Below are 27,619 nucleotides of genomic sequence, written 5' to 3' on the forward strand. Positions count from 1 at the left end.
GAAGCAGTATTTGGTACAAGAGATGTCAGTGTAAAACTGCAGCAGTAAGTGTATAACAGGTTATGTTTAACACACAGAAGACACAGGTTTCTGTAAGAGCAGCAATGACAGCAGTCAACCTTGAGAGGCTTTCATTTTGGAGTCTGAGATGTTTGAAAACTAGGCAACAGCAACAACTTAGCATCCTGTATCCTGGTAAGCTGGTTACCAAACCAAGATGTGATGTGAACCTCAAGTTAGTATTTGTTAACGCTGATTCTGATGTTACAATACAGGAGCAGTGTACATTCTATGTACCAGAAGAAGGCACTAAGAAGGCACTCCAAATGTATCACAGCAAATGGATGGCATAATGGTTGTAAAAAATAAAATTGTCAAATTTTATTTGACATCAATGAAGTTCCCTGCGTGTCATGGTCTCACTCTTGTCAAACCAGAGACATTTTTAGTGTAAGAATGGCCACTGTTCTCTGCTAGAATGTTTACTTGGTTTTAGTAATGCAGTAGATTAAATTTGTATCTTCTTGTTCTCTATCATACCTGCCACAGGCAGGGACATCTTTCGCTAGATCAGATTGCTCAAAGCCCCGTCCAACCTGACCTTGAACACTTCCAATGATGGGGCATCCACCTCTCTGGGCAACCTGTTCCAGTGTCTTACCACCCTCATCGTAAAAAAATTCTTATGTCCAATCTAAATCTACTATCTTTCAATTTAAAACTGTTGCCCCTTTCCTGTCACTACAGACCCTGGTGAAAAGTCTCCCTCCATCTTTCTTATTGAGAATGGCTTTAAGTACTGAAGGGCTGCAATAAGGTCTCCCTGAAGCCTTGTCTTCTCCAGGCTGAACAACCCCAGCTCTCTCAGTCTTTCTTCATAGGAGAGGTGTTCCATCCCCCTGATCGTTTTCGTGGCCCTCCTCTGGGCCCGCTCCAACAGGCCCATGTCTTTACTGTACTGGGGACCCCAGAGCTGGACGCAGTACTCCAGAGCAGAGTAGAGGGGCAGAATCACCTCCCTCGACCTGCTGGCCACGCTTCTTTTGATGCAGCCCAGGATATGGCTGGCCTTCTGGGCTGCAAGTGCACATTGCCGGGTCATGTTCAGCTTTTCATCCACCAGCTTTTTCAACCCCCAAGTCCTTCTTGGCAGGGCTGCTCTCAATCCCTTCATCCCCCAGCCTGTATTGTTACCGGGGGTTGCCCCAACCCAGGTTCAGGACCCTGCACTTGGCCTTGTTGAACCTTGTTCACACAGGCCCGCATCTCGAGCTTGTCCAGGCCCCTCTAGCAAATCAACTGCACCACTTGATGTCATCCACAAACTCAATCCCACTATCTTATGTCATTGATGAAGGTATTACACAGCATTGGTCCCAGTACAGATCCTTGAGGGACACCACCTGTTATGGGTTTCCACTTGGACATTGAGCCATTGACTGCAACTCTTGGGACACAGCCATCCAACAAATTCCTCATCCTTATCTAGCATTATCATCTAGCCTTGCATGTGAAGATGAATTTATAACAGGAATGTCTAACTAAAAACACTAATTATGGACCTGCTCTGTGCTATATTGTTCTGTGACACTGCAAATAGTCAGTATATAAACCAAGAAAATTAACACAACAATTATCTTTATATGTCACTACAGAATGTAAAAAAAAAAAACCAAACAAACCACCAAGGGGGATTGAAAATGGAAACCCAGAAACAACTTTCTCTTAGAACATCCAAATGCGAACTTTATGGCTGCAATCCATTTCACTAAAACTGTCTAGGGGGCAAAGATAACAACAATGAAAACCATTTTTAAGGCCAGCCATCTGATTTGGCTAGATATTAAAGATAGTAAAAGGCATGTTAGATCTGTAGCCTTCTTCCTGTCAAGCTTCAAGCTCTGGCACCTGCAATCTAAGTTCTTTAAAAAAAAGGAAATACGGAAAGTTGGTCAAGCTGTTTTCCCCAGTATCTGAAAAGGACCTGTACTGTTTTTGCTAGGGAGAGTATGTCCAAATCTAAAGGCTTTCACAGCAGGAGGCTGGGTGTCTAACAGAACAAGACTAGCAAGCTAAAAAGCTTATGTATGTACCTGCTTTTTTATTTTCCTTTGGATTAATTTCTTTTTTTTTTTTTTTTACGTTATTGTGAGAATCTGTACCTTTCACGTTTCTGATCTCTCCCTTGCTTGGCTTGGATTGCATTCTGATCTACTTCTGTTTCGGCAATCCCTGCTGTTTCAGGGACTTAGAACCTTAAGTTCTAAGCAGCACAGTATTTTCTAAAAGTGGTGTTTACAAGGCATTACCACCAACCTGTTCCACGAATGGCAAAAGTCATTGTCAGACAACAAAATTCACTCATTAATGACTAACAGTAAAAAAAAAAAAAAATCAATTTCCACACAGTTTGGAGAAGCACAGGTTTCATTTGCTTTATTTACTAGACAAGAAGCAGCAGATTATTTTATTGAACTCAAATTGTATTAAAAAATGAAATGCGTACATTTCAAAGCACTTGAGCACATTCATCACTTAAAACAAAAACAAAACATCACTTAAAACCAGAGTTGTTCAGGTCAATGAAGCAGAAAAAGGCCAGCAGAGTGTTCAGGACACTGGCAGCGAGTACTTTTCTGTACAGTTCTGTAAGTCACAAAAGTACATCTTCAGGCACAAATTTGGCTTAGGCATTACCTAAATTTTTTTAATGAGAACATTCATTTATTACACAACTGCTGCTGTGAAAGAACAACCACAATTATTAAACCATGTTTTCTAGCATACAAACAAAAACACTGCTTTTAAAAAAAAGTCACTGAAATAAAAAATATGGATAATGTATAAAAATAGTGTAATTTTGTTTTGAAATTGCTCAGTTTTTCCAGTATGTTTCTGAAGTGAATTGTAACCATTTGCCTTGCCGAAGGAAAAGATGGGAGGCAGAAATAGCAAAGCAAATAGCGTATCTGTGAATCTGCTTTCTTAGATCTTACTTTATGAAACTGCAACAGAGCATTACCTAGCCTCTCCTTTCTTCCATCAGCTAAAAGGTATCACTGAATAGAGGATGACAACTCACTACTGACTTTTTTCTTAGGCCACTGTCTGATTGAGCTCGCCAGTAAAGCTGTTCCAAGTTTAAAACACACTCAAAATCTAACTTCAGCCATCTTATACATTATCATCTGTCAATGTTTACTCCATTCTTTTAAGCTTGTAACCATTTTTGAAGATATTATAACCTTTGGAAGTTCAAAAGTGATACACTCTTCCTTGTGAGCACCCAAACTTCAAGGTCCATCTAGGTTGTTACTGCTTTGGCAGGATGACCGAACACTGCACTGTTGTCTGAAATACAAAGTCAAAGAGGATGAACGCTTCCTCTGCCAATGCAGAGCAGAATTACTTTTCAACATAAAGGCAGACTACATAGCTGCCATTTGGATTGCAAACATGTGTAGCTCTTTCCATGTGCATAGTATCTCCAACTCCCTCCAACATCACAAAAGTTAAAAGAATTACAGGGAGGGCATACCCTACAACAGTTTAAGGACTTGTCATTACAACTTTTTAAACCTATGTAAAGGCTTATTGATATTGAGAACAACAATCATATTGCAGAAACACTAAATTAAGGACTTCAGACTCACAGGCTACAAATGAAAAATTGCGCAGCTTGCTTTTCGTTTTTAAGGCTACCATACTGGCTTACATGCTTCATGTTCATAGAAAGCTCTTTACAAATATAATCAGAACGCTTTGAAAATGAAGTTCCTTAAAAAAAGTGATTTCTACATGTTTCTTCATCAATTTTAAGTACAGCTATCAAGAACAGAAACCTTTCATTAAAGATGCACTGATTGAGAGTGAATGAAATACTCATGTTATGCAGGGACAAGCAACTTTGACATCAGAGACATTCAAGGGTAGGACCTAAGAAACACTTCAGTCTCAACTTTCTTGAGAAGTCCTTCGCCTGCAAGGACCATGGTATGTAGACCAATGCAACTACAGTTGAAGTGAAGCCTTGATGAATCTTCCCCCTCCACCTTATTCACCTGAGCCAATTCACTCTAGTCATGTAAGTACGTTCACTGATTTCATTGAGATATTTTTTGAAGAAGAAAATCACTCAAGAATATTTACAAGATCAGAGCTCTACATACATAAATCATGAATGTCAGTTTCATTTTGAAAGACTAGAGAAAATGACTGAAAAATGTTAACCTTTATGCCCTTCAACTTGTTAGCTACCAAACATATTAAAGTCAGTCACTTCATCAACCATATATAGTTGTCCTTAATTTTTTTACCTTTTGTAACACTTCTTGTAAAACTGAAGCTAGATCTTTGCAATAAAGCCTGTGAGAGTCTTGATGAATTTGTTTGCCCATCTTGAATGGATTTGGTTTGTTGAAGCATTTATTCTAAGAAATTATGATTTAAGCAGAAACATTTTGAAACATATATTATGTGTACCTATGCATACAGTGCCCCCAGTACTCATCAGCCTCATTGTGTACTTACTTTCAGGGTGTGCAGAGTGTCGGTCCATTCCATGGAACCTATCTGAGGTATAGCAGTAAGAAGTATGCTAGTAGCCTTATTTGCATTCCCTTTCAGTGTCTTCAAAACTTTATCCACTGAAACCTAGAAATACAATAAAACTGAGTGGTGCCTCTCAATTTTGATGGCACACATTTTAAATACCCAAATAAATTCATTTAACTCAAACATCTCTAAGTGAAAGGGTGAAGCCTTAAAATGCCACAATCCTTTTAGCCAGTAAAAACTTCTTTCCTCTGGGGGTGTATGTCCGATTGTATTTTACACATACAGGAGAACCAAAGCAGATACATCAGTTACAAAAGAAAAAACACCAGACCAATTACAGGACGACAAGCTCATGCACAGAGCTCAGGAGCTTCATACACACAGACCCCCTGATTCAGATAAGAGGAGACAAAAGGTTTGCTAGTAGTGAGGCAAGTTCATGAAAATGAATGAGGTAGCAACGATTTATTCTGTTCTTACTTTCACAAGTTCATCCAGAATAACTCAGTGATACTGATGTAAGTAAGACCAGATTTGGTCCAGTATGTGATCTCTTATCAATACCTACAGGTTCTCATCCAGATCTCTCAGGACAAGACCCAGAGGAAAAAAAGTTTCACTCACTGCTTCTTCATGTTCCTTCCAGCAGTCGTAATCTGTTGCCATGGCAATACTAGCATAACTCATTCCAGCTTCTTTCGCAAGAATCACTTCAGGCACTGTGGTCATGTTGATAACATCAGCTCCCCAGCTGCGAAACATCAAGCTTTCTGCTCGAGAACTGAAACGTGGGCCTTCAATTGTGATCATTGTCCCCTTGGAATGACACTGGAGCCCAAGCTTCTTGGCAGTCTCAAGAAGAACCTGCAAAACATGCCAATATCAGGAAAAGGAAAGAATTCCCCTGGTACACTGCTTTTGCATCCCGTAAAAAAACCTTACATACAAAAGAAATTAGCTTTATACAAAGCCTCACGTGGCTAACAGCTGTCCGAAACCAAGGATCAGTTTCATTTCCCTCATCCAGCAAGAGAAATTAATAGTCCTGCTAAGAGGAATGATCTTGAACTCATCTGATTTTGTTCATATCAGTTGTATTACTGTTTTCAATGCAGACCAAGAAGACTGGAAAACAGAAATTTTTTGAATGATATTTAGGCTATGCTTACATTGAGAACAGAATGGTGAAAGTGCTCCACTGAGCACTACATTACCACATGGTAATGGTGGAATTGAGCTGATGAGAACAGTAATAGGAAATTTACTTTTTGAAAGTAAAACTTTAGAAGCATATACTTCAAAGAGTACCCTGGGGATCCGTAGAGAAATTATTACCACATTTACCCATGCCAGTGACTGAGCTGTACACTTTACGTATACCATGTACTTCACATTAGTCTTTACAGTTCCAAATAGGATCTTGTATATGGCAGAATCATCATGACTTTCTCTCTTGGCCGGGGTAACACCAGCTGATACAGTAGGAATAAGAGTGTACCAGCATGTGTAAATGAGACTAGGACACCCGTAACAGTCCTGAATAGGAAGGGGAAAGTAACTATGATGACATCTGTTTAAAATGACCATCAACAGAAAAGAAAAGTTTGAAAAGAAGTATAAAAGCAGCATGAAAAATTGTTACAGGACAGGAGAGACCTTCATAACACAGCAGCAGTGAAGACCTAGTCTGACACCACTAGAAGCTGCCTTGTCAGCATCATGACCTTCACACAGGCCAGGTGGAGCACCTTCCCTGCAAAATGCTGTGAGAAGCCTGCACTCCAGCTGGTTGGTCGATCTGCCACACACGGGTGCAACAAGCAGCAGTACTTCGAGTATGCTATGTGACCTTGTGGGGTGCCTCCTCGCTGGCATGTGGATCAGTGGATTGTGTGGAGCAGCACAAGTACTCATAAAGCTGGAGTACCCGTATCTCCCACTGCAGATGCGTGTAAACAGGTAAACCTGCACTCCCAGAAGAGGATGGGTGTGCATGTAACTCACACGTGCCGGGAAGGGTATTTGTGCATGCAACTGCATGAATATGCATGTAGGGGTAAAGCAGAGCTTCTGGGAATTAGCCACAGAAGGACACTTAGAAATTTGTAGGTGTTTATTAAAATGCTGTAAGTTAATCTAATATTAATCACACCTAATATTGTGGTTTATTGCTGATACTCATTCTGAGTATATGATTTCACGCATTGCCAGTTAATTACACATTGTTAACAAATCAATAGACAACTTCAACTGTGATTTGATTTAAACCACAGTTGACCAGTATTTCCCCAAAACTCTTTACAAAGTTCCAACTTTACTCCCTGTAAGACGCTGCAGCGAGCCCCAGTTTCTGATAGCAGTAATAACCAAGGCACCCTACGTTATTAAAAAGTTTGCAGATGGAGGAAAGATAAACTCCTTTCAGATTCCCATTTAATTTACAGTGCATAAACTAAATAAACCAGAGTATTTTCATGTATTTGCACAAATGCAATTTAATATAAAGTTTTCAGATGTTTTCATGTGGAATTCCTTAATTAGTCTATTACATTAATAGTTTTGGCTTTATTATTATTGCATTTATCTATGAAATTCCCCTGAATTAGGATAAACTGATGAAACAATCCCAACAATTTTCAGAGATAATTCCAGGAGAAAAGTTTAAGTCAGTTTTATCTGGTATTTTCAAATGAAGTGAAAGTATCCCTTTTCAGCATCACTAAGAGCTCAAAACCACATGTTCCTTAAAACATCTGTTAGGCTGATTAGAACACATAGGCTAATGAGATAATGATCACATGTGAGACTGGGAAGTACCTAAATGTTTTTTCTCTGTTTGAAAAGGAGCATTTCTCCGCTGGCTTTTCAAAAAATATAATACCCAAAGATCATTGTCTCTACCTACGTAACAATCGAATGAAAACTAGCCTTGGTGTATGCTTCCTGCAGCCTCAGGAAACAGCTTATGCATGTCTTTTTTAAAAAATGAGAAAGAGACACAGTGTGAAGAACTGCCAATCACTTCAGCAATAACATTGTTTTTAACCCATTTCAGAAAGTGTACAGTTAGCTCTCAACAAACTCCTTGTATCTGTTGTGACACGACATCATGCTCAAAGTCAGCAAGAAGCTACATGCCAACTAATCTTTGGTAAGAGCATATGGCTAGGCTCTTGTTGCGTGAAAAATGCAAAGTATTTTGCAAAATTTGCTGCTCAATGGAAGAAGGGCAAAAGCATGCACATGTATAATATGTAGTGGTTTGTTTCCTCATGAGATTTAAAATGTCTTTACTTCATTGCAAAACACCTTGATTCCCAGTGCACTGAAGTAGTGTTCTACTAACAGTACTGTGGATCTGTGGTGGAAATCACACCGTGTCCGGCCAATTAACGAAAATAGCCTTTAATGACACTGAAGTGAATTGGTGACAAGAGCAGAATAGCTTAGTAGTACAAACATTTGTACATGCTCTGGGTACAGATTGATCCACCTGCTTCACAGGTCTGTCCTGCTCAGTGTAGTAACTGACTGCACAGAGAGAAAGTCTCTTAGACAGATATGACTGATTCTGTAAGCATTCCTGTGCCCCTAGAGAATGTACCTCCTTGCAGCTTCTGATCAGAGCATTACACAACAGCACAAAATGCGTAGATCAATCATCACCTTCCATTTTCCTGAGGTCTAATAATATGCTAAGGTGGCATATTTACTCACAGATACACTCCTCCCAGAAGCTCATAAACGTGTTGAAAAATTGAGCACTGTTTCACACAGCTTAGTCTAAGTGTTTTTGAAGCCTGGAAATCTTGAAGTGACAAAACTAAGAGCAACAGTTAAGAATAAAAGGCTACTGTAACTTGGCTTGTTTATATGTTTAACATCCTTTAAACTAAGCCTTGACTGTCCACCATCACCCACTTCTACAATGCACAAAACCACAAATGCAATATTGTAATTTCTGTGAATGCTAAAGTACTGTTCATTTAATTCTTTCTATTAAGTATGCAGAGTGCCTCTACCATAGGTGCAGTTTTATTCAGAACAAAAAGGAACTAATTCCTAATTCTTTCTGCTTTGTCCACTTTGTTGCTCTTTTGGCTTGTTACGTGATAAATAAAGACCTTTTGTCTTGTTATTAAGACCCCGGGGAAATCTAGGTGGCCAAATGACATCTTCTGCATACTTCCCTTAGGAAGACAGCTCCTATAGACACAAGATCTTTTACTTCTCATGCCTACCAAATGTTGCATTTTTCCTTAATACCATGACATATCTAAGAAACAGGAATAAGGAAGTGCAGATTGCCTCTGTATTCTAAGGATGCATAATTCATAGAATCACAGAACACCAGGTTGGAAGGGACCTCAAGGATCATCTGGTCCAATCTTTCTTGGCAAACGCATGGTCTAGACAAGATGGCCCAGCACCCTGTCCAGCTGAATCTTAAAAGTGTCCAGTGTTGGGGAGTTGGACTACTATATCATGAATAAGTGCCATAAAAATAACATTTCTAAATACTATTACAAAATTTACTAACCTCTCTGGTTTTGGTGCAGAATGGCTCTGCCATTGGAATATGACACACTCCTGAAAGAGCGGAATGCTGCCCATCGTACAAAGTACAATGTCTTTTAGTTGTCCTAGAAAAGCAGAAAACATGCTCAGAGAGAAGAACAGGGAGAAAACAGAAAAGAAAGCAAGAAATTTACACAAATCCAAAACCATAGCATTCCTGGGAGGGAACAAAAATATCAGTATGATATTAATGACCACCTGTAATCCTGTTTTGCCTCTGTACAAACCTTTCAGAATTGAGCTAAAGAGTATAAAACTGTTACTCCTGTACTACTACTGTAGTGCATTGTCAATTAATTAGAGAAAATCTATTGTCAACAAGACACTGAAATGCTGATCTGTTCCTAGATGACAGCCACATGATGCTGTGATTCCACCCAAAATAAATCAGCTAAATTTAAAAGTCAGGCCAGTAACCTCTGAAAAAAAGAGCACAGTAAGCTTTCAGGAAGGGAAGAAATCAAGTCTGAACTACCACAAAACTAGTCAAAACAGAGCTTGTTTCATACTATTGCATTCCTATGTTGAAAGGATGGAAATTTATATGAACACCTTCCTGAACAAGAGAGGTGTGAATTCAACCAGAAAAACCCTGGAACAGGACGTCTTCGCATTCTCAGAAAGATTACACACGTGCATTGGCAGCTTGTGAGAAGAAGGATCCTTTTTCTCTCTTATTTCAATTGAGAAACTGTTTCCTTGCATGGAAATGGTCAAACATGCTGCAGAAATTACCATACAGCATGCCATTTTGACAACTACTGGAACTGTTACCTGCTATCACGTTTCCTTCAAATGCACCGCCTCAAGCTAATTCAGCAAACTGGATGGCGAAAACCCTCTGGGACAAAATTCTTTGAGACATTCCCTTCTTCCTGCCAGTGTGTCACATATTGTACTTTGTAGGAGAAAAGTAAGGCAACAGCCAAATTCAATCCACAGTTAAAATACCAAATTTCTGCTGATAATATTGCTTACAACAGTTCCCCACCCAAGTCACCAGCAAATATTTAAAAGAAGGTTTTAAATACAAATTACATGTTAGAGTAGATTTCAAAAAAAAAAAAAAAGAACTAATAGGGTAGCCCTAAGGATGAGATTATAAAACATAAAAGAGACCAGCAAATTAAAAACATATGCAAAATGGGATACAGCTGTTAAAATTGGTTGAAACACTAATATTAATTTTTCCTTTATGGGATACTGAAGAGCTGCACATAGGATGTATCTGATTTTACACACTTTTTTTCAGTGTCTGCTAATGAATTATTTAGAATTGGAGGAAATGGGAAAAGTCATAATCCATTTCCTGCATTATAGTATTTCAGATGTTGTTAGTCAGGCCCTTTCACTCAGAAAAGCCCTGAGGAAAGATCACATATGTACAAATATAAATCTCTGACTTTCAGATACCCTATGGTCTTTGGAGAGAACGGCCACATCACTACACGGTCTAATAAAGAAATCCCACTATGTTTAGCACCGTACCTACAAACTGCAAGGGAATAACAATGGACCTATGACTGCTCTGAACAATGGACCACATATGTTTGCACTCAGAGTGCAATAATTTTTCTTTTGCATGGAAGGCTGCAACTCTGCAAAGGCCACAGCTATTTGCTACGGGGCCAGCTGATGTGTCTGTATGTTGCTAGGCTTAGGTTGAGAATAAAGGCAGATTTGAACCAACCTCTGATTCTTGCTATCTATGAAGTAATGGCTAGCACAGAAGAATGCCTTTTAGCCTCTCCTCCTTTATGTAGCCCTGCTACTCAAGTCAGGAGTTGGCCATCCTGATCTGTCCCACTCACCTGTCTGCAAGGTACAGGGTAGCAGCACTTAAGTTTCACTGCTGCAATACCGCTCCTTCTGTATCCCTTGCAGAGAGAATGAAGGTTACAGAATCACAGACACTTTCCTTGCCTTACTCTTACAAAGACCAAGAGCCAGAGAGCAAACAACAGTATCTGCCTAAGGCTCCTTTCGCTACAGGAGTTTCAAGACCTTCCCCATGTACCCTGAGTGACTCCTTACGGAGCCAGCAGGAAACAAGTAAGGAACTCCACAGCCACTCTTCAAAGACAATCCTTAGATTGCATAGTTTTAAATGTGGAAAAGTCCGCTGCCCTCCATCAGAAGGAGAGCCTGCTTAACAACGGAGCACAACTGAACATTACACAATTGCCTGATTGTCTACATTAAAACAGGAATATGTCACCAAGTGCCTGCCTAGAAACTAGCCACGCTATTTGTAGTAGAAGCGCACAATACAGATGGATCAAGGATAGCATAAAGGGAAAATACAGATATGTCCCCAGTGAGGGAGATCAGAAGCAGCACCTGAAAGCACCGATAACTACAAGCAAGCAGCTAGGAACCAGGGCTGCATAGCTCCTGCTGGCCATCTGCAAGACTCTACGGAGAACTCTCACCAGACCCTCATGCTGCCTCCATGCCAAACAGGGGATGGCGGTACAGGAGTAAAGGGAATTCTTTCCTTGGGAAAGGGGCATGTTCGTTCTTATGCATAACCGCGTGTGTATCATGCGAGACAGTGGTACTCACAGCGCAAGCAAACCCTGCACTGTTGCATAGTTTTGCCATGCCTGCCTTGCCCTTACCGCTTTTTCAAATTTAAAGCTGCATGTACTGCAATTTTGAAGGTGTGCCCAGAGTTTGTATTCCCCATCCTGCAGCAATAGCTACACTTCTAATCAGACAGTAGGATGGCTTTCACTCCTTCATTTTGATTTTATCACAGTTACACAAGATTTTCTGGCAATGCTGACTATGGCTGATGCTAGGAAGCAAAATCCAACCCAAATAAGTGAACAAATGAATCATTTCCACTGTGACAAACAGTCCTCTACCACTTGCATCATCACCTTCCCCTTTCTTCCAGTAGTGTTGAATTATCAACAAGCTATTAGTAATTAAAGAACAAAATGAAAATTCACACTGGCATCTGCTGTATAAAAAGCAGTCTCAGCATACTCTGCCTCTTCAGGGACACTGAAAGAAAATTCTCCCATGAAAAATTTTACAGAGTGTAACAATACTGTAATAATTGTAGTGGTGTATGTGACACAAAGAATTCAAACAATAAAGTTGGCAGCTGTTACAGGATTTCTTTTATGAAGCTATTTTCTGCATCTTCCCAACTGAGCTGAATCATTTAAGTAGTTACCTTCTCACTCTTCTTTTCCTAGCAAACATCAGCAGCAAACGAAACAGAAAGTATGAAAAAGCCCCTAATCAGTCTGATCCAGCCAGGTGACTAACAGCACTGTAACAAACTAACAGGAGCCAAAGGCATAAAAAAACTTCTAGATTTTTAGTCACTTGTTTCAAAGAAAAGAACAACTGTTGTACCCCGTAACAGTACCTGTGATTACTTTTGGAGTTGGAAGTAGGGAGAACACCATGTATATATTTTGGTACTTGTTTAAAAAAAAAAAGTACCTTTTATTGTTTAAACACACACACTAATAGATAAGCATGAAGAAAGCAGAGACTTTATATACGAAATCAAACACTTACTAGGAGTGTTAATGATCTGCAGAATTAAGCTCTCAAAAGTTTGGAAATGCTATATAGTTCTAATTACACCTATTCAGTGTTCCTCACTGTAAGTCAAACCTATGCCCTAAACTAGGCAGAAGTCCTACACAACTCCATACACTGAGATCCTGCCATTAATGCCACAGTGTGAATGCCCAAGGGGAGCAAATTACAATTGCTGCCTACAGCTTTCTGCTCAATTCCAGGTCTTCTCCCATTCCCATTCACTATTCCTTCTTCTTGCTTCATACCTGAAAGGAGAATCATGATGTGTTCCTTATTGAGAACTAGAGCCCAGATACCAACAGGTACCTGGGCACCTAGAAGGCACTGATTTTAATGGCAGCTTGAGTAAATCCTTCCCATCTAGACCCAAGCCTCCTTCCTATGTAGTGCCTGGCGTGGGTTAATCACTATATAGAAACCAGGGTACCTTTCAACAAAAATAACCAGCTGTTTTTGCAGGTTTAACCAGTACCTTCTTTCCAAGACTGCTGACATAGTTTGTTTGCAGGACTCTGACCTTTCATTAGAAGGTTTTTCAGAAAAATTGCATCTTTTCAGGCTTTGGTGGACAATTAATCTATTTTGTCCCATGGAAGTATCTTCCCATCAGCAGCATTGTTTTCTAATGATTTATGGTATATAATGCAATCACTCTTACAGATGATACTACCCTGTGAAAGGCAAACATGCTGACCCCACCTCCAAAGAACCAGCAATCTAACACCCACTGGCAAAGACCATCAGGGAAAAAGACTTATTACAGAAATCAAATTGTCAAATGAAACAGACTATTATGACTTGTCAGTTTTCTGAATTAAAGGGCAAGCTAGTAATTATTTTAAAATTAGTATTATATAGTTTTCCACACTGAAACATTCTCATGTGCTTTTCTGAGAAGCTTCTTGGTTTCCTGAAGCCATGAAACAAGTCCCCGTAAGTTCTCATTCTTCCATATCGAAATGAAAACTTACTTGCCCAAATGACACATTGCTCATATATGGGCTATGCCATTACTACTGGTGACCATCTGAATAAACTCTAAATGAAGACACAGATCACAGAATGGTTGAGGTTAGAAGGGACCTCTGGAGGTCACCTAGTCCAACCCCCTGCTTGCGCAGGGCCACCTAGAACTGGTTGCCCAGGTGGCTTTTGCATATCTCCAAGCAGGGAGACCCTCTGGGCAACCTGTGCCAGTGCTCGGTCACCCTCACACTGGAAAAGTGTGCCCTAATGTTGTTCAGAGGGAACCTCCCGTGTTTCAGTTTGTGCCCATTGTCTCTGGTCCTGCCACTGGGCAGCACTGGGAAGAGCCTGGCTCCGTCCTCTTTGCACCCTCCCTTCAGGTATTTATATCCATTGACGAGATCCCCCCTAAGCCTTCTGTTCTCCAGGCTGAACAGTCCCAGCTCTCTCAGCCTTTCCTCATAGGAGAGATGTCCACTCCCTTCAGCATCTTTGTGGCCCTTTGCTGGACTCTCTCTGGTATGTCTGTGTCCCTCTTTGTATTGGGGAGCCCAAAACCAGACACAATGCTCCAGGTGTGGCCTCACCAGTGCTGAGTAGAGGGGAAGAAGGATCATCTCCCTCAGCCTGCTGGCAACACCCCTACTAATGCAGCCCAACATACTATTTGCCTTCTTTGCTGCAATGTAAATGATCCCCGTCCTTTCACTCATCTTCACATAGATAAACATACTCATTTGTTCTATAACCTTGTTTTTCCTTCTCGAAAGGGACACGTTCTTAAAACCCAAACTTAACCAAGCTGATTATTTCTTTTCCAGCTCAGAAGTCATGATGCAGACTGGCAAATGCTTGGAAATTTAAAGCTGTGGGAGGAGATTAGCTAGCTTCAAAATGAACTGTTAATTCTGATAATGACATTTTGGATGAAGGATGGTCTCAGATTTTGTATCTGGGTTCATTTCCTGGCTCTGTTAATGCCTTTCTGCTGACCTCTGCAAGAGGTAGTTTCTCCATACTTCCACCCCCCATCCATAGCAGGTAATAACTCTGCAATCATTCCAACTGTTTCTTGTTTAAAACTGCAGGCTCTCTGGGCCATGGTACTTCTTACCATGCATACAATTCACAGCTCAGCACGGTTAGGCTCCCCTCACCTACCTAGGAATCTGCTAGATGATAATGCTGTCAAAATAACTGGTGCTCTACTTGCAGTCATCCAAAATGTGTACCCAAGTATGTTTAATATCTTTCCTACATAAATCAATATCGATACTAAAATTACTTACTACTGGCAGAATAAGGGTGATTATGACGTAATCTGTATAAAAAAAGTGATCAGCCTAAATACTTTCAGACTTGAAAAAAAGAAAAAAAAAGACCATTGTCAGCAATACAGCTGCTCTCCACCCATAAATCAACTCTAGTGTAACAGGAAGTAGTTTATATGAGACTTGCTCCTGCAGGGTACTTAGTCATTTAGATATACTGTACTTAAAACATACTCTCTCTTAGAAGAAAAAGCATTTCAGTTACACACACAAAAACATGTCAGTAAGTCAAAACTTGAATAGCACTGCACTGCAGAGAACAAACCTAGGTATACATGTTCAGTTGGCAATGAAATACTGCCAGCAGCCTCACAAAGGCACAATGAAGCTGCATAAACCATTCCAAACACTTAAAATTCTGTAGAATACCAGTAAGACTTCCAGATATAGTACACCTATAAGTACTAACAATAAACTTATCTCTTAAAATGTGCAACTACATTTTTGAAGTATTTGGTGTAGTTGGTGATCTTTAAATGTAGCTTTTCTCCCCCTGGCTGTTTGCTTGAATTTTTCTAAACATCAGATAATCAACGAGGAGAAGACTGACTGGAGTACACAGACTTTGGAAAAATTTTACTTCTTACGATTCTTAGCAAATCAAATATGTGGGCATCTCTCCTTGTTTTAAAACAACCTCCTCTCTTTTCCCACTGTGTTGCATTTGATGTCTCTTCTGTAGAGCCTCATTATTACTGCATATATTTTCCTACCTGGCTCCTACTATGCTTTCTTGCAACTCTCCATCTCATTTCAGATTCTTCTTAAAACTTACAACAGCCTGTGCTCTTACCCATGTTTGTCCCCCACATCTGAGAATAGGAAATCTCTTCTCTTCAGAAGACTCTTCCCAAGGAGCTATACTTCAGTTCATTCGAGGCCATTCTTCAAAGCCTGGTATTTCTTCTATGTCTGTTAGAGCTGGGCTTCTTGTAATCTCATTTCTGTTTCCTGTCACGACTTCTTGTATGAATCTCACTTTTTTGCTACAAGAACTGAGGCTATCACCTCATGCCACAAAAACTTGATTTAACATTAGCATGTTGTGATATGGTTTAACCCCACTTGTCCCCTTTTTTCTCCCCCAAAACTAAGAACGCAATTAAAACCAAATGTTACTCACCTGTCAATGAACTGGTCAATTATGACAAGATCACCAGGTTGTATTTCCTCTCGTAATGAACCACACGCAGTAGTCACTAATACATGCGAACAATTTTCTTCTTTTAATGCCCAGATATTGGCACGGTAATTGATGTTCGATGGCATAATTGTATGATGCCTTCCATGCCTGCAAACATACATGTAGCAAGAGAGTAAAATAAATCAGACTGAAATTGCCTTTCGTCTCCCAGATAAAGAGAATTCCAGGAAATGTAATCTCCCTAACAATGCTGGAAGTGGAACTGATCATTTCAGCTACTTCCAGTGTTGCTTGTTTTCCTAACTGTATTCAGATTTTCTCAGTATTTTGTTTAAGAAGTAGTGGTGTAGTTTTCTTTTTAAATGCAAAATTTTTAAGTTCAAGACTGTAATGAAAAGAATAATGAAAATACAATCCAAATATACTTTAGCTGCTTCAAGAGTACAAAAAGCATTTTTTTCTGAATTTTGTAAGTCAGTTCTGAAACCCCAGGTGTAGCAAATTAAGTCTTCCATACACTAAAACAAATTCGTAAGATTTATATACACCTCTACAAATTTTCTGCTTAGAAGTGCTGTTTGTATTCTCCCACCCAGAAAAGAGCAGCACATCACAGGAAATTAAAAACAGAAAGAACACACTTTTTTTTTAAATCTGTCACCTTCCCAAAGAAAACAGTAGAATCACCACATTTTTCTCTTTGCTCTTAAAATGATCTGACAGCTTTCATAAATTAGAAGAATGACTTCACACTGTTGCAGTATGTTTTTTCACCAAGACAGGAAATATTTAGTCTTATAAGCACAAGCTTTTGTGTTACCTCTGTCATCGCTACAGAGGTACATCACTCATATAATAATTAAACACATTTGAAATTTTTTTTCAAGCATCTAAGAGGAAAGGAAGAACTTAATTTCCCAATTGATTCTTTCACAGAGACCAAAAGGTCTTAAGAACTTGATCAGTTGGGAACTGGGAGTTGCATACATGACCAAGCACTGTCAGGCAGGATTCCCACGTTGTCATTAGCATTTCTGATAAGCTATAGGCATGTAGATTTATTGTTTAATGTTGCAATTGTTGTCATAATCCTTTTCTAGAATATACATGCTTTTTGTTAATCTAGTAATGATGAGCAACTCTGTTATTTTTCCCAAAACACAAAGTGAAGTTGCAGGTACCTTAGCTCCAAAAGTAAACTCACGGGAGTTGTATGTAAATGGTCATAAATCCCAGTGAGGATGTAAACCACAGCTGAGTTGTTCAGTCATCTGTAGCCCAAGGCCTACTTTGATAGCACAGCTATGAGACCTTGGCTTAGCATTTCATTTGAGAAAATGAGAAAAATGTTGTCCAGGTGTAATAAAATACACGAGCAAAGTCCATGCAAGATAAGAAAAGTAAAACCTCAGACAGAAGTGTAGTTGCTGAGATGGTAACAGTCAGCAGCTTAACGGAAAAATACTGGCATGAAGAGAATCGGAGCCCCAAGTGCACCACTGGGTCATAATTGCCCTGGCCGGTCTCACCCTGGACCTCCACCCGAACACCCGGTGCCTGTGGGGCTAGGCGCTCCCGCCTCCAGGCTCAGGCCCCAGCCTTCACTCCTGGCCTGAGCTATGTCACAGGTGTGCCTGTCCCCAGCCCTGTCTCCTAGATGGCCTTCAGACCTATGCTGTAGTTTGTCTCCAGACCTGTTTTCTGGATGGACTTTGGACACACGCTGCAGCTTTGTCTCCAACCCTGTCTCTGGCACCATCTCCTACTGCTCCTGTCTGGACTCCCTGGATGGATACTGGACTTGATTCATCACCTCGACTTGTCTGGGACTGGTGATGGACCCTGTTATCAGCACCTGGCTCTGCCCATGCTGTTCAGATGCTGAGAAGTGTTCGTATTCTTATGTTTAATCTGGTAGCACATTGGTCTTAGATGTTACATTACTGTGAAATTTCCATGCACTCATCTGTTGTTTCTGCTTCCAGAGTCTCTTCTGAGTATGGTAAGAGATGTCTGAATAAAAATGACCCAGGGAGGAAGAACTACATGGGATGCAGCCTGCTAATCAACAAAGGTAACAGCCAGAGGACTCAATAATCAAAGGGAATTATTTGGAAGAGTCTGCAGCGGTACTAGAGATACAGTTCATCTGGCAATTTCCCAGTATCACAAAGGAAATTTGCAAACGCAGGGAGCAGACAGATTACTAAGGTTATCAGGCACCACCAGAGCAGTCGGTTGCCTTGCAGGTTCCTGTTCTTACTAGGCAGCACCCCCCACTGGATTTCTCTTTCCTAACCTAGATGGTATTTTTAATACTCTCAGTCCCCGCAGCATCAAATTTGTTCACGAAAAAACCCAGAATTCTGCTGGACTTTGCTAGCAACATCACAGAGCAAGATGAAGTCAGAGTAAAAATTCAGTTCACCTAATGTAAAAAGAAAAAACTTTTGAGAAAACTTTAAGACACATAATATAAAACACCTTAAAATGCTCATTTACCTTGCCAAGAGCACACAGTCCACATTTTTTATCTTTCCCAATATCAAAGCATCCGATGGCTGCAAAACAAGCAAATAAGAATGAGTTACAGCCTGACAATCACATTAGAAACCTTAACTGCCACTTAAAAATAAGCAGGGTAGTTATGAAAGGAAACAGTGGTTATCACCGTAGTCTCACATTTTCTTCAGCTCAGAATAAGCCTGTAATTTGATATGGCAGATTAGTAAAACACTCTGGAACAGGAAGATCAAACTTGACACCAGAAGGATTATCACAATTTTTCTGTGTTCATATAACATTAATATTGCAACTCCTTACTTCAGAGTTTGAAACAGTAATACTTCTAAATACTTTGAAACAGTATTTCAAACAGTGCTACACAAACATGAAAAAGGAAGCATATATAACATGTTGCCTTTAAATTGGTTAGCACCTCTCACTCTCTCCTGTAAACTTTGGTTGCTTTTTGTTAAATAGGTACCATTCCCTACGAAAAGCCCCTTCCCAACAGAAATCACATTTAATCTGTCCCCTTCCGTAACACTCCCCATTCTCTTCTCTGTTGTTTTTCTACCATGGCCCCCAGCGCACCCTCATGTTCTAGACTTCTCCAACCCATCCTTCGCTCCCGCCCAGCTTCCCGATAAACTCGCTCTTCCCTGCTGCTGCAAGTCTCGCTTTTGGGAAGTGAACTGTGATATGACAGAGAATTTCTGGTACACTAGCAGCAGAAGTAGTGCTGTATTTGGTCAGCCCAGCAACCAGGAGACAGCATGCGCTCTCTTCTCACAGCTATGCAACAAGAAACAGGCGTTCCTCCTGACTAACCAACCAGCCAGGAAGCTAGAGCATTTTGTTTTTAGCTGTCCAGCTGGGACTTGTGCCCTGCCTTGGAGATGGTCATATTGTCCACGTGGGGCAGCCCCCAAGTCATCAACCGCCACTACCACAAATTCACTGCTCTGTGGGCTGTGTTCTGCTCTGGGCTATATGCATCAGGGATCTGAAATACACAATGCTTCTAGCTTCCCTTTTTGTTAAAAAAATGTAAGGCCTCTGTTTAATTAGCATTTGTGCATAACAGTGGTGCAGTTGGATGTGCTGCTTCTCCTGCCCAATTCAGAACTGCATGCATTTCACTCTTTTTATTGCAGTGTAGAAGAAACTGTAAATAAGCTGGAAGCCACTGTGTGGCGATCTCTCCTTCCATGCCTTGGAATTGCCCTGGGATTTAAAGATAAAATAGCTGTTAACAAAATTATGATTTGTTTACTAAACACAAGTTTGCAAGCGTCTGGAAGGACTCACACAATTGCATTTAGAAACGTTCTGTTGCCTGCTACCTGATATAATTTTATTTGCATTTTAACGCTAGCTGCACGATTTCAATTATCATATAGTTTTACAGCTGTTAATTCTATTACACATATGAAAATTTGCAGTGATCTCGAATAAAGTGAGTCCCACATAGCTGCAGTTTAGAGATAGTAATTTCTAATAAAAACACCACTTTCTACTCTCTATTGCACAGCTCTTTTTCACCACTTTTAATGTGAAATCTCTTCAAAAGCACCATAATTTACTTAATCACCTAAGTTTAAATTCTGCCAGACACAAATTTACCACTTTTTTTAAAATAAAGGAAATATTCCAGAATACTTATTTTTAGAACTGTAGTGTATGCTGCCTTCTTTTTAAAAGTCCCCATTTAATATTAGCCTATTGACATTTAAATGTTTAATTTATCTACCTTACTTCACACATTTTCTTCTGAACCAGACATGGCTTTAAAAGTGGTATTTCACACAGGGCAAAAACCTTGCTGTCTAGCTGCCAAGGCATTTTGATGTTGCAACATTCCATAACAATGACAGGTCACAGTAATTAGCATTTGGGGTTTTTTTTGGGGACGGTTGTTTTGTTTAGACAGCACACATTTGCCCTGTGAAGTAATAAACATGCAACTTAGCTCACAGCAGGATACGAAAATACTCTTAAAAACTAAAGGGGACTTCAGCTGAAATTCCTTGCCTCCTATCAAAATGAAAAGTAAAGATCAGTAAGTTGCAGACTGAACCCTTTGCTTTACAAGTGACAGATGCAAGTTTATTGCAAGCGATAGATTCAAGTTTATATCAATGTCCACAAGATTTGGGGTAGAAAGGTGCAATTTAACTGCTATTTGATATTCATCCCCACCACAGAACTCCATTGAATTCTGGCATACACTGCTGCCACAGCAAGAATGCAACGGCTTTGAAATCCAACAGCTTCAAAATCTAGTTGCAGCAGCCAGGGTTTGCTTCCGTATCTGCTGCCATCCTAGTCACTTCAAAAGGCTTCAGGGTGGCCGTGTAACAGGACTGCTTGTCATCTCTATACAGATTTCCACAGAACACATTCAGGGCATCTTCCAGGTGACTGCCTGAACACTTTTCTTGCACGATTGCTAGAAACATGGCAGAGAAAAAGAAAGGTTTGGAACAAAGATCTTGCTGCTAAATGATGAACTGACATTTCAAGAAAAGAATTTGCAGATACTGCATAATGGGTCATTAAAAGAGAGGAAATGAGGATAAATCAGTGTATGTAAAGTTACAAGAAAGTGAAAGATACAGAAATTTCAACTATGTGTGAACCATGTAACAGAGCTAGCGTATGCTTCCGTTCTGCTCTCTTTCTCCCACAAGTTGTTTTCAGTGCTGTACCGCTCTATTATCTCAGTTGTAGTCAAGAGCTTTGAAATGCTGATAAAATAATAAAAAATTTCCAATGGAACAATCTGAATTTAAAGCTGTAATACAGTATTTTTAAAGCAGGATTTAATAAAGGCCCAATAAAAAGTTCTCAAACATTAATAATTCATATACATATTTAACTATTTTGCCCTTCCACAAAATCTAAGTCAGATAGATATTACTCAGTGTTGCAAAACAGAAAAGGAAACAAAGAACACTGGGCAGTTAACCCTAAATTATGACAGTAACAAACAATTGAAATAAATCCCCTTTGTCTGCAACATAAATATGCATAAAGTATTGTTCATGTGGTGCTTACAGAATTCATTTTTTCCTTGGTCTCACCTCAGAAGCAAGCTGGAACAGAAAACAGAATGAACAAGCCAAATAAAAATCTAAGGAAAACTTGAGATGGAAAAGTATCTCACAGGTTCCCCAGACTTCATTTAACCTGTGATCTTGTTTAGGAACCAAACGATGTACATCATTTTGGGGAGACAGAAGACGAGCTTAAGTGTTATGTCACATGGTCTAATTTTCCTGATGCAAGCATACAAAGCTCATTTGCAAGCATACAAAGCCCCGCCCTGCTTTGTGTGCCAGATATACCTATGACCAAAAAAAAAGGGGGGCACCTAAAACAATTTTCTAGAACAGGAAGATATTTTGCCAATTTGGGGAAAGGTGATTCAGAACCAAGTTCTGTCATCCAGAACGCAAAACAATCTAACTGAAAGTATATTCTAACAAAGTTTTATCAGTAGCTTCAACGTCCAATGATGAAGATAAATGCTGTCACAAGCAATTTTCTTATCCTATAAGAGACCAATATTTTCCATATCTGGAGATGGAATGCCAAAAGGTTTTAGGGTATTCTCCATAGAATACCAAATTTTTGATGCAATGAAAATGGTGGAAGCAGGCAAGGGGGAAAAGAAGGCTGGAATATTAACACCTGTAAACATATTTATTTTTAAAAAAAATACTGTGCTGCATTTTCACTAGTATTACTAACGTAACTTGAAAGATCATGGGAAGACCAATGCTGATGTAGAGAATTGCAAAAATTCTTATACTAGTTTCCTTTAAACTGTTCTAGATTTCACCTGACAAAAATATCCCCACATTCCCTAATGATGTAAGTTTAGTTATCAAATGATTCTTATGATTTGAGAAGGCCAAAGCAGAAGACAATCCAAGGACTCTGTATGAACAGAATGTAAGCTATTATTCTGCTTCTAAAAGTAAAGAAACAGCATCAAAGAAACTTCTATTTTGCTGTTGTCAAATGTCAAAGATGCCAAAGAACGTCACCACCAGAAAGGTTTTCAGCTAGAAGTCTTTTGGCTATGTCCTTGCCAAGAAACTTAAGAATTAAAAAACAAAATTTGAGGAAAGTAGAATTGTACACTTTGCATTTTTACAGGATAGAATGAAATGAACATATATTTTTTTAACTCAGCCTTGCATTTTCCTTTTGGCATTCAGACATTCATTTTCATTCTTTCTAGTTTTGCTTGAACTAAATAGGCTTGATGTTGCATCTCTAATTATCTCAGCAATTAAAAGACCACAAGTTCTGAGCAGTTTATTTAGATTAAGCCCTTTTCCTCTTAAAATTTCAGGCAGATTCTCTCTCCATTGATGTCACAGCTCTACAAAAAAGCATCTTTATGGCAGAAAAATCTCAAATTGGTTTTACTTCAGTAACAATCAAGAACAAGACACACCTTTAGAAAAAAATACTAACATAAACCACAAATTTCTAAACTTTTCCAAGCACGCTTAAAAAAAGTTTTCATTTGCCCTTTTGCATTTGGCAATAGCTGCTTCTCTCATCTCTGTTGTTCTAAAATGAGAGAGGCAGGCTGTGTAACACTTCCTTCCTGAATGCTAGAAAGTCTCAGGAGCAAAATAAGCAAACATTGATCCACCTAATGATACCAATTAAATTTGTGAGGTTTGTTTCTGCTTCAGTTGAAGTCCATTAACTTGACCCACTCAATGCACTTTATGCCACTGTAACTTGTGGTCTAAGCCCTGCACATCTTACACTAAGGCCGATCCACCAGTTGCTCCACGAGGATGAAAACTGCATTCAAACGCTGAAGTTAATGTGATTCCATGCAGGAGTGAATCTACATGAAACAATCATCAGACCAACAGCCTGAGTTCTTAGGAGTTCAGATCTACAGGCAGAGAGAAGAGAGACAGGCCAGCAGGGGTAAGGACAAAAGCTCACTGTTTGGCTGTGCTCCCTTTCACAGATACAGAAACCCCACAAAGTTGCAGTTTTCCATCTGGGTCAGCTTAACAGTCCCAGTTCAGCTCAGTATCTAGAATCCATGCTTGGGTTCCTACCGTGACATCTCAGTTATACCCCCTCTTCTACCATACACAGAGACAGAATATTCACAAGCTTTTTCTTTAAGTTGAGCCTATGCTAAAAGCATAATACACAAGCTCAGACACAGCCAATCCATTAATAAATGTTTCTCACAAACCACAACAGGCAACAAAGACTTATTTTCTCCTATTTATGTTGCATTCTGTGAAGAACACAAAAAAAGATAGTAGCTAAGCTGCTTCCTAAACGAAATAAAAAAAGCCTTCCGTACTGACCAAAGATGCAGGATTGAGGAAGCTTTTTCCAATCCCTTGTGGAGAAGCCATCCTGCAGGTACTCTTACTCATCTCAGTAATACTAAACGCTGCTGTAGGTCACCTACCGCACTGCAGAATTTGGGCCACCCAAACCCTGTTGCATCCCAGCGCTGTGACAGAACAGCCCTCCAAATCCAAATGCTGTGCTGCCATTGTGCCCTTAACTCCGATCTGAACAGACCCCTGTAGGGAGAAGAGTGTTTCATCCTTCCCAGATACAAAGGCTTCAGTTAGTATCTGCTACAAGCATAGTGCTATTTTTGCTTTGTAAGCAACCTCCAAATAGCCATGCTGTGACCATGCATGTCTCTCAAAAAATAGGGAATGCAAAGGCAACTGGTTTGGTTTAGCCAGTGCATTCTACTTCAGACCAACCTGGCTACTGTTTGGAGAGCAGGGTACAGAATATGGAGGAGGCAAGTTCCCTTCAGTCTCTTACGGTTTGTTAATAGATTTTGAAGGATGGTGGAAAAGTCAAATGTATTTTTCTGATTAGGTCTTCTCCTCCCTTAATCTTTACCTCCTTCCCCTTCTTGAATGATGTGCACACAAACTCCACTTGCTCTTTACGCTCTTACTTCCCCCTTAAACCATTTTAAATGGAGGCATGGATTCAGATTTTCAATCACACACTACAGCACTGAGCTTTCTGGCAAGCTTCTACCCATAAAAGGGCTCTTGCTGCCACATGCCAGATGTTTTATTGTATATATACTAGCTTACACTGGTAGATTTCGTAAGAAATAATTCTGATGGCAATTATAAAGCACCCAGACTCCCCTGGGAGTATTTGAAATCCAGTTCTTCTATGAACTTCCTGTGTCAACTAGAACCTCTCTCCCCTTTGATTTCCTGCCTATAAAACTCTCTCTCATCCTTTGTCTTGCCTGTTCCTACTATAAATGCTTTGGGGCAGGAATTGTCCTTCACAATACACTTAGCACTGTGTAAGAGCAACACCCCTAGCCTCCACTCCCTTTTGCTGAGGAAAAAGGCTGAAGCAACGTGAAGGAGAGTTGGTCAAGAATACCTGTGCCACAAAAAGTTTCAGAGCTTCATTTTCAAATCAGTTTCAAATTATGTGGTTATAAGCATGACGTAAGGAGAGCATTGGTATGTAAAGCATAATTCAGTGGTTACAGGGAAAATGGTGGCCCATATACCTCAAAGGACAGTTTTCTGCAATTCAGAAAGGTTCCTGGAGCGATCTGACATATACTACAGGTCACATAACAGCACAAATTCGAAAGAGAGGGTTTATCCCTCTTGACTGCAAATTGAGGACTGAGTTTGTAAATTTATCCAATCTACAAACGAGAAGAGGCATAGTCTCCTTTGCACATCATCTTTATAACACCTTGTTTCTACAAACTAAGAATCACACAATACATAGCAAATAAAAGGAAATAGTCTTGTGACAGTACCTCCTTTATGCATTCATTTAACAGTCTGGAAATTCTTAAAACATACAAACATCTTTAAAAACAGCAAAAAGTCTCAGTAACAGAAAAAATAGGTTATACAGACCTTGCCATACGGAGTATCAACATATTTTTCTGTTCTTCCTTCTAAGATATCTGGATCATCCAGGCCAGTTCCACCAATAATTCCAATCTTACACAGAAAAGTACATATTAGTCTTCTTAAGATTACACTCCATTTAACACCATGTCTGAAAAACTACCTAGGCAGCTACAAAATGTATTTTCTGCTTGAGATGGGGCTAGACTACAGATCAACAAAACATAATATGCCCAACACAGTTTCCCAGAAAGGAAATTTCAAATTACTGATTTTAAACAACTGTATTTAACTTGCCAATTTCTTACACTATGATTCTCCTCTTTAAAGATACCAAATTTAAAAAGCTATGGAAAATGCACAAAGATGTGCCAATTCATCATTTATTCCTAAATACAAAAGTGAAGGGTGTTATTTGAGAATGCCTCTAATGAGTGAGAAACACCTATATAATGCATATTATAACAAAGGCTTCTTAGCTGGGGAAAAACAGTCCTATACATAACTGGCATACTGAATACCTAGCATTACTATATAGTATTATACATACAAAATAATGAAAATCTTTTTTCAAAAAATAGAAGTTTTTTTTTGTTGGCTTGCAAAGATCTAAGAACCTCCGCGTTTCTGTAAGTAGTCTCTGTGGAGCTTCTGAAAAGGAGGACAGCTCAACAGCATCTTCACAAGTGAAATAAAAAGAATCTGCTGACAATTTCACCTCCTGTGAGCGCTGGTGGGTTTCTTCACATATTTACAATTATGGCCTCTGGTACCTAAGAAGGTGTAAGTGCTCATTCAAACTTTGCCTGCAGCTGGGTCTAACTGTCTCCTGTGTAGACACGCTGGTGTCAGGTTTTATTCAACTCACAACCTTTCCCTAAGTAGATTCTTGCTCCTCCTACTTTTTTTACGAAGTCTTTTCAAGTACTTTTTTTCCCAAATTTTTATGAAATTGACTAACAGTTTCAAAGCATAATGGAAAGGGAAAAGAGAGGGCAAAGCAAAGGGCCACGTAAATAAAATATATTTTATTTCCTTAGGAAATCAGGCTAGAAGTCCTATGCTGTGTTTTGATACAACTTGTAGTGATGAAGCATGAAGTGACTTATAATTACCACCTGTCTGTCATCCTTTAGTAATCACCAATTTCTTGTTCTTGCTCATTGCTCATCTGTTCTAGTTCTTTTGTAAAAAAGGGGAAAGAAAAAAAAGGTAATTTGAAACATATATTCTTATTAAGACTAAACTCACCTGTGAGTTCATACTCCAGCTAAAGAAAAACACATCTGAATTTTTTTGTTTCTAGTTCATCACTGGTAAGTATCTTGGTTTTGTCTTTCTAGGGATAATTCCTCTTTCAATCAAGTCAAGTTTTCTCTTGAGTTCAGAACACTTCTAGCTCTTTGGATGGAACGGGTACTGTCAGGCCATTCACAACCTCAAGCTTAGCAACGGTTTTTAAAAATAATGTCACCATTTATCACACACAGAGAAAATGCTACTGCTTTTTTTTTTATCCAATGCGCCCAGTTGTTGCCAAGTTTGTCTAACTTTTAAGTTGAAGAATTCGTATCATGGCTGAATTGCTTATAATGGAAAAAAAAATTTGGAACCATTCTGGCATGACTTATTACTGCATGGTTCCACCATTTTTTATTATTTTTAAAGACAGAAGATTTCTCAAGTAAAACCTCCAGACTTCAACATACAAACCTCCCTTCCACAACACACACCCAACTGTCTCTTACTCTAGCTTTTTCTTAACTTTCACATTCATAGATCCCTCATTTGTTCATCCACTATATTAGCCGGCTCATCAAGCATTTCGTTTCAACAAGCAGGGGCTCTGTGGTCTTCGTTACACATCAAATACTTCTCTGAGAAAGCTTTCCACACCAGGCGGTGTAAACGCTGATCGTTTTAACAGATCTCCTATTTCCTTTTGCTACCCCCCTGTGGAGCACGAAGAGTACTGCAAAAGAAAATACCAGTAAAACCCCACCAACTCCAACCCTGAACATACTCAAGCATTAGGGAAGACCTAGATC

General features: G+C 39.5%; 1 protein-coding gene across 1 annotated transcript; it reads right to left on the reverse strand.

Moving 5' to 3' along the window:
* Positions 1-3,287: 3,287 nt before the first annotated feature.
* Positions 3,288-25,689, reverse strand: MTAP (methylthioadenosine phosphorylase; the record flags this gene model as incomplete). Its single annotated transcript, XM_009587873.1, has 7 exons — positions 3,288-3,351; positions 4,531-4,653; positions 5,182-5,421; positions 9,098-9,200; positions 16,123-16,290; positions 18,646-18,704; positions 25,578-25,689. Coding segments are annotated over 7 exons (844 nt in total), but the record flags the coding sequence as incomplete, so codon positions are not given.
* Positions 25,690-27,619: the final 1,930 nt, after the last annotated feature.

Source organism: Fulmarus glacialis, unplaced genomic scaffold, assembly GCF_000690835.1.
Source record: "Fulmarus glacialis isolate BGI_N327 unplaced genomic scaffold, ASM69083v1 scaffold13541, whole genome shotgun sequence".
Classification (NCBI taxonomy): domain Eukaryota; kingdom Metazoa; phylum Chordata; class Aves; order Procellariiformes; family Procellariidae; genus Fulmarus; species Fulmarus glacialis.